The 7,855-nt window shown below is 24.4% G+C and overlaps 4 protein-coding genes across 4 annotated transcripts in view; 1 reads left to right on the top strand and 3 right to left on the bottom strand.

The window, feature by feature from the left end:
* Positions 1-812: 812 nt before the first annotated feature.
* On the top strand, positions 813-2,502 carry DICPUDRAFT_37923 (uncharacterized protein; the record flags this gene model as incomplete). The annotated part of the gene is made up of 4 exons (XM_003290698.1): positions 813-869; positions 952-1,386; positions 1,461-2,114; positions 2,197-2,502. The coding sequence occupies 4 exons, from the start codon at positions 813-815 to the stop codon at positions 2,500-2,502; spliced, it is 1,452 nt and encodes a 483-aa protein (XP_003290746.1).
* A 360-nt stretch (positions 2,503-2,862) lies between these two features.
* DICPUDRAFT_155285 (uncharacterized protein) lies at positions 2,863-3,908 on the bottom strand (the record flags this gene model as incomplete). Its single annotated transcript, XM_003290709.1, has 3 exons — positions 2,863-2,916; positions 3,232-3,536; positions 3,560-3,908. The coding sequence occupies 3 exons, from the start codon at positions 3,906-3,908 to the stop codon at positions 2,863-2,865; spliced, it is 708 nt and encodes a 235-aa protein (XP_003290757.1).
* A 1,651-nt stretch (positions 3,909-5,559) lies between these two features.
* DICPUDRAFT_81468 (uncharacterized protein) lies at positions 5,560-6,998 on the bottom strand (the record flags this gene model as incomplete). Its single annotated transcript, XM_003290710.1, has 3 exons — positions 5,560-5,675; positions 5,891-5,895; positions 6,217-6,998. 3 exons carry the CDS (start codon positions 6,996-6,998, stop codon positions 5,560-5,562), a joined length of 903 nt encoding a protein of 300 aa, XP_003290758.1.
* Positions 6,999-7,106: 108 nt separating this feature from the next.
* The window catches only part of DICPUDRAFT_81469 (uncharacterized protein), a gene marked incomplete at both ends in the record, with an annotated part of 1,184 nt that continues 435 nt past the window's right edge, over positions 7,107-7,855 (bottom strand). Inside the window, one exon of the mRNA XM_003290711.1 lies at positions 7,107-7,129. Within this exon, the coding sequence (XP_003290759.1) occupies positions 7,107-7,129 (23 nt within the window). The remainder of the gene's footprint in view (positions 7,130-7,855) is intronic.

Genomic DNA, 7,855 nt, shown 5'->3' on the forward strand with positions numbered 1-7,855 from the left:
TATTGATAAATCTTTTTTTACTCCCCCCCCCATGGGGTTTTAAAAAATTTTTATCCGGAACTTTTTTCGAACTTTTTTACGATTCATTTTCTTTTTAAGTTGTTTCAAATCTTTCAAAAATTTTCAAAATTTTCAAAAAAAATTAAAAAAAGGAAATTAAAAATTAAAATCTTTTTTTTTTATTTTTATTTTAATTTTTAAATTATTTTAATTGTTTATTTAATTTCTATAATTATTATAATTGTATTTGGGTGTGTGTGGGTGATATTTAATTAAGTTTTGATTATATTTTATTGGGTTTTTTTTTGATTAATTTTAATTTTAACTTAATTCGATAAGGAAAAAAAAAAAAAAAAAAAAAAAAAAAACCAAAAGTTCAAAACAAATCCTGTATCGCTTTTATATATTATAGTTTTAAAACTAAATTATTTATAATTAAATCCATCGAGTTTCTACTTATGGTTAATTGAAAAAACAAATAAATAAAAAAATCATGATTTAAAAAATTTGTCGAAAAGTTGCAAAACAAAGAAGTGTCTATTCATATTTGAATTTAAATATATAAAAAAAATAAAACATTTTCACCTCTTTTTCTTATGAATCCATAAATTTTATGAACTTCTTTTTATTTATAATAAATTCAGAATTAACCACGTTGGAAAGGGGGGAAAGGGTAATTATTGTTTTTGATAATTAGGTTGTTTTAATTTTTTAAAAAAAAAAAAAGAAAATATCTTATTTTTTATAATTTTTTTATTTTATTTTTTTTTAAATTTTCATTTTTTTATTCATCTTAAAAATTTAAACAAATAATGAATATAATTATTACAATCCCAGTTATTTTTATTTTATATTGTATTATAGATTTCGTAAATTTCTAATATAAAAAATAAAATAAAAACAGAATTTTAAAAATAATATTCTAATTTTTTTTTTTTTTTTAAAATCTAGCTATATAAAAATTTAAGTAATAGATCTTTTAAAGGACCCATTGCAATTCCTTTATTGGGAAATTTGTTACATATTAAAGATGACCCACATTTAGTATTTCAAAGAGATAGCAAAATATACAACGATGGTAAATTTGCACGTTATTATTTTTGTGACACAATGACATTGGCAATATTCGATCCAGAATTACTCAGGGAGATATTTGTAAAGAATAACGATTCAATTAATAGCAGAGTTAAAACACCATCAACTAATATCATTGGTAATAGATTTAGGGGCATTGTTACTTCTGATGAAGTTTATTGGCAATTCCACAGAGACATTTTGATGAAATCGTTCACCGGCACCAAAGTTAAAACATTATCCTCATCAATCGAGAAAGAAACCAATCATTTAATAGATTACATGAAATATATTTCAAAATCAGGTCAAAATGTACCATATACACATATAGATATAATCAATATTGAAATATATAAACTAACCATATTTTTTATTTCTAACTATAGTTTTCAACAAGAAATAATTTTATGAATTTTAATTCAAATATTGTATTTGATTATGTTTTTAGCAGACGTATAGAAAATATTTATGAAGGTGTAGATATCGAGCAAAATAAAGTTTTGGTTGCAATCAGAGAGTTGTTTGATTATTTAGCAGATACCGTAGTTTTTAATTATTTAAATATTACTCAACCATTTTATTATTTATACTTCAAATTATTTGGACATACAGCAGATAAATTAAAGAACATCTTAAAGAAATACTATCATGAGCATTCAGAAACCATCGATTTAAATAACCCAAGAGATGTTTTGGACTCTTTAATTATAGAGTATCGTAAATACGATGGAAAAGAAGAGGAACAATCGATTATACCAATGACCAACGAATTAATTTTAGCCGGTGTAGAGACCAACAGTACCACAATGGAATGGTTTATTATAAACATGTGTAATCACCCAGAATATCAATCTAAAATCTATAATGAACTTTTAGCAGCTTCTAAATCTGGTCCAATTACCATTTCTCATAGACCTTCAACCCCACTTTTTAATGCAGCCATAAAAGAAACCTTAAGACTTTGTCCACCAGTGCCATTTGGCGTTCCACGTGTTGCTGTTAAAGATTTCAAAGTAAATGGTTTAAATATTCCAAAAGGTGTAAGTATTGATAATAATAATAATAATTCAGTTTTATTTGTATATTAAACACTAATTATAAAATGATTTATTGTTTTTATAGACCCAAATCATTCAATCATTATATTCAATTTTTAGAGATGAAAAGTATTATGAAGAGCCAAATAAATTCAAACCTGAAAGATTCCTTGTAGAAAACAACTATCCATTTATGCCATATGGAAGTGGTCCAAGGGATTGCTTGGGTCTTGATATTAGTATGAGAGAATTGTATATATTATTATCAAATATTTTATTAAATTTCGAATTCTCCTCAATCGATGGTAAACCAATTAGCGAACAACCAGTATTCGGCTTCTCTTTTAGACCACATGAATACCAAGTAAAATTAAAATATAGAAATAATTAAATTCTTATTTACACCTAAAATAAAAAAACAAATATTTATATTTTAAAATTTTATTTATTATATAATATTTTATTTTAATTTTATTTATTTTTTCTAAAAAATGTTAACTGCAAACTTGAACTTGAGTGATATTTCTTTATAAAACTAATTGGTTGTATCGCATTTGCCTGGCCAGGACAAAATAGATATTCTTTAAATAGTTGATTATATTGAAATATTGTAACTTTGTTATAATATAATATTGTAAATAATGATTATTATCATTTTGATTAATTTTATGTAATTACTTTTATAGGTTAATCTATCTCTGATGGAACTGACTGTTCGGTATTTATGTATATTTAATGTTCTGAAATAATACTAATTATTTATTGTAGCTAACAGACCCTGAAAGATAACTTGATAATTTGATACCTTTTTTTAATAAATTAATAAAAATTAAATAGTTAATATTAGTGTTTTCAGATTCCTAATTTCATCAATATATATTATAAATATTGGGTTTGTTTATATTAATGTTCAAAAACTTACTAGGTGAAAAAAACTATCTTAGGTGGTTATTGAAAAATTAAAAAATTTAAATAAAAAAAAAACTATTTTGGTGTGGCAATTAAGAAAATAAGAAATGGCATTGAGTTTAGTTGAAAGTGTTGTAAATTGTTTTGACCCTCTTTTGATTATATACATTACATACAATGATTAATAATATGGAACCCATTCTCCACTTACTTCATCATACTCCTCTACAGATGGTGGTTCTCCATTGAAATTTGCACCACTAGATTGTGATTCTGGATTATAGTGTGATTGTGGTGCACCAGAAAAAGAATGACGCGATTCATTTTGGTTAAAAGATGGATAGCTGGATGATTCTCTTTTATGAATATAAGCAGATTCTTGAGAATTGGATGATTGTTGTCCATCGGAAGAAGAATAACGTGCTTCACATTTGTTGAAAGCTGGGTAGTTAGATGCTTCCTTTTTATAAGTACTATTTGACTCATTTTGATAATCTGGTGGAGAAGTTGCTGATTCTGTTCTTTTTTTACAGAATGACGAGATTCTTTTTGATTGAATGTTGGGTAGACGGATGGCTCCCTTTTATATCTTTGGTCTGTTTCTGTATTATTGGATGTTTGTGGTTCATCAGAAAAGGAATGGCGTGCCTCGTTTTTATTGAATGTTGGGTAAACTGATGGTTCTCTTTCTGATACTGGACGAGCATATGGGATTTGTTCATAATATGATTGATTATTGACATTTCCATTATTGTAGTTGTTGCCATTGTTGCAGTTGTTGTTGCCATTTTTGTCATTGAAATAGTATTTAATTAAAACCATACCAAATAAGAAGGAAATAACTAATGTGATAATGGTTTCACAAAATAAAAAAACATAGTCGTTCATTTTTTTTTTAGGGTAGTTTATTAATCTATATAAAAAAATTATTGCTATATATTATAAATTATTATTATTATTATTGACTATTTTTAAAAAAAAATGGATATAATTATTTGTATATTGATAAAACGAAAATGAAAAAAAATTAATATTCCCCCACATCCACAAAAAAAAAATTTTTAAATTCAAAAAAATGAAAAAAAAATAATAATTTTAAAAAATAAAAAAAAAATAAATGGGGTTTCTGTTTTTATTTAAAAAAAAGAAATTTCAAATTTTCTACAAAAGAAATAAAAGATGGCTCACATAATTATTAAAAAGTTATAACAATAGTTTTTAATTTATATAGCCACTATAGATTTTATTATAATGATTTTTATTACTTTCCTTTATTTATTTCCACTTTTAGAAATTTATACTAATTATATTTTTTTTATTTTTAATAGTTATTCATTAATAAATTATCATCTGGTAATTTGGAAGCCCAAAAAATACTCTCGCCAAATTTAAAAGAGCAAGGTGTAACCAATTTCCTGCCAAAGGTACAAATATAGAAAAATATATAATGATTTATAAATTATAATAATTCAATCATCATTGCATAATATACTAAAAAAAAAAAAATAAATATCTTTTTTTTTATTATTATTTAAAAGAATATTCTTTATTTTATATTTAATAATTTATTTTATTATTTATTTTATTATTTATTATTCGAATTTTATTAAATGGAAATTCTTTCAGATTTTAACAAAATGAAATGATTTAAAATTAATTGATTATCGATAATAGAATTGTTATTTTCAAAGTCGATATTTGAAAGAGCATAAAAGTATTTAGCGAAAAGGATCTCATTGATTAATAATGCTTCATTGTGACTGTGAACTAAACGGGTGACTTCAGATAATTTCTACTGTGCTGTTCTAATGTGTAGGTTTTGGTTGTGTTGTGATATAATTTCTGATATTTTGTTTAGTGGGAGATATTGGAAGTTTTAAAAGTTTCTCTACATCAGCATCAGCTATTTGTAAGAAGAGGTTTTGTGTGGTGATAACTAGATTCTCTAATGGTTCTAATGTTCTCTCAGAGATATACTAAATTATTCTCTCTACTATAAAATCTTCACTTAAAACTGGTCTATTTGTTGATTTGTTACTTGGATAACCAATGAATAGGTTCATCTAATAGTAAAATTGAAATATTAGATATTTATTTTTTCTAAAAAATGTTAACCGCAAACTTGAATTTGAGTGATAAAGTAAGGACAACTATTTCTTTATAAAACTAATTAGCTGTATCGCATTTGCCTGGCCAGGACAAAATAGATATTCTTTAAATAGCTTATTAAATTGAAATATTGTAACTTTGTTATTATATATAATATTGTAAATAATGATTACCATCATTTTGATTAATTTTATATAGGAAATTATTACTTCTAAAGGTTAAGCTATCTCTGATGGAACAGACTGTTCAGTATTTAGGTATATTTAAAGTTCTTTAATAATTTGATCTAACTTAGGAAGCAAGTATATAGCCAGAATACACAATTTTGATAATAATTTCTTTAAAAACTTGGAATACATAGTTTAATTTATTTGGCAAATTCGACAGTAAACTAACTTTCTCAATTGATTACAAAAGTATTATGTTTCATCTAATAAACATAACCCCCATAGTCTATAAGAACGGAATTCGTTGAGTTTGAACATAAAATTGCACTTGACCAATATTTGATAATAACTTGATTTGAGTTTAGCTTATTTGCTTGATCTTAAAAGATTATGAAAGAGAAGAATTATATTTAATTGTAACTGACTGGCTTTGGTACAAATAGACCATTATCACTTGTTGATAGATTTTATAGACTATAATAATTACTATAAATCTGTTTTAATCGATTCTTTTGGCTTTTGGTTAACATATACTAATTCTTTATTGTAGCTAACAGACCCTGAAGGATTACTTGGTAATTTGATACAGATTACTATACCTATTTTTAAATAAATTTATAAAAATTAATTAATTGGTAAATATAAGTGTTTTCAGATTCCTAATTTCATCAATATTGTTTATTTTAATGTTCAAATACTTACTATGTGAAAAAACTATCTAGGTGGATATTGAAAAATTATAAAATATAAATGAAAAAAATTATTTTGATGTGGCAATTGAGAAAAAAAATAAGTTGGCTATTTGGAAATGGCATTGAGTTTAGTTGAAAGTGTTGTAAATTGTTTGGACCCTCTGTTGATTATATATTACATACATCGATTAATGATATGGAACCCATTCTCCGGTCTCTTCATCATACTCCTCTACAGATGGTGGTTCTCCATTGAAATTTGCACCATTGGATTGTGATTCTGTATAATTGTGTGATTGTGGTGCACCAGAAAAAGAATGACGGGATTCACTTTTGTTGAAAGTTGGGTAGTTTGTTGGTTCCCTTTTACAAGTATGATTTGTATCATTTTGAGAATCTGGTGGAGAAGTTGCTGATTCTGGAGGAGCATGTGGTGATTGTTCTTTATTTAAAGAATGACGAGATTCTTTGTGGTTGAAAGTTGGGTACACGGATGGTTCTCTTTTATTACTATGATCAGTTTCTGTAAAATTGGATGACTGTGGTTCATCAGAAAAAAAATGACGTGCTTCATTTTTATTGAATGTTGGGTAAACGGATGGTTCTCTTTCTGATTCTGGGTGATCATATGATTTTTGTTCATAATTTGATGGTTCATTAATAATTGGTGGGCCATTGTATGATTCAGGTTTACTTTCAAAATTAAAATGGTTTTGTTGTTGCAATTCTTGTCTTCTTAGATTTAGCAATTCTTCAATTGCTTGATGTTTTTTTTGTGCCTGTTCTTGAACTCTTTGTTGGGCTAAATATTCATCAGAGTGTGGTGGACAAGAATATTGTGATGCATTTGATTGATAATTGCCATTTCCATTGTTGTAGTTGTTGCCATTGTTGAAGTTGTTGTTGCCATATTTGTTGTTGAAATAGTATTTAATTAAAACCATACCAAGTAAGAAGGAAATAACTAATGTGATAATGGTTTGAAAAAATAAATCAACGTAGTCGTTCATTTTTTTTTTATGGTAGTTTGTTAAAGAATGTTTATGAAAGTGGATATTGAAATTATTATTTAGTGGACTTGTTATTTATTTGATTTATATAAAAAATTATAGCTATTATTAATTATTATTATTATTATTGACTATTTTAAAAAAAAAAAAATGAATATAATTATTTGTAAATTGATAAAACGAAAATGAAAAAAAAATATAATGTTCCCCCACATTCACAAAAAAAAAAAAAAATTAAAACTTTTTAAAAAAAAAGAAAAAAAAAGAAAAATTTTATTAAATAAAAAAATAAATGGGGTTTTGTTTTTATTTAAAAAAAAGAAATTTCAAATTTTCTACAAAAAAAATAAGATATGATGCACATCATTATTAAAAAATTATAACAATAGTTTTTAATTTATATACACACTATAGATTTTATTAATAGTGATTCATTACGAAATTATCATCATTCAATTTAATTTGTTAATCAATTTAAATCATTTTTGTTAAATAAAATTATAATTATAATTTATCAAGTATTGTGTTAACTAACTTTGGATGTCCGTACAATGCAAGTGTAACTAGATAAAAGTATTTACGGCATAGGTTTACTTTATTTCACAATCATCTTATTTGGAAACCCAACAAACACTCTCCCCAAATTTTGAAGATCAAGGTGAAAACAATTTCTGCCAAAGGTACAAGTATAGAAAAATAAATAATGATTTATTAATAATAATAATGCAATCATCATTGCATAATATACAAAAGAAAATAAATAAATATCTTTTTTTTTATTATCATTTAAAAGACTATTCTTTATTTATTTTATTATATATTTTTATATATCAATATATTATTTATATATCGATGCA

The sequence above is a fragment of the Dictyostelium purpureum genome, assembly GCF_000190715.1.
Source record: "Dictyostelium purpureum unplaced genomic scaffold DICPUscaffold_239, whole genome shotgun sequence".
Classification (NCBI taxonomy): Eukaryota; Evosea; class Eumycetozoa; order Dictyosteliales; family Dictyosteliaceae; genus Dictyostelium; species Dictyostelium purpureum.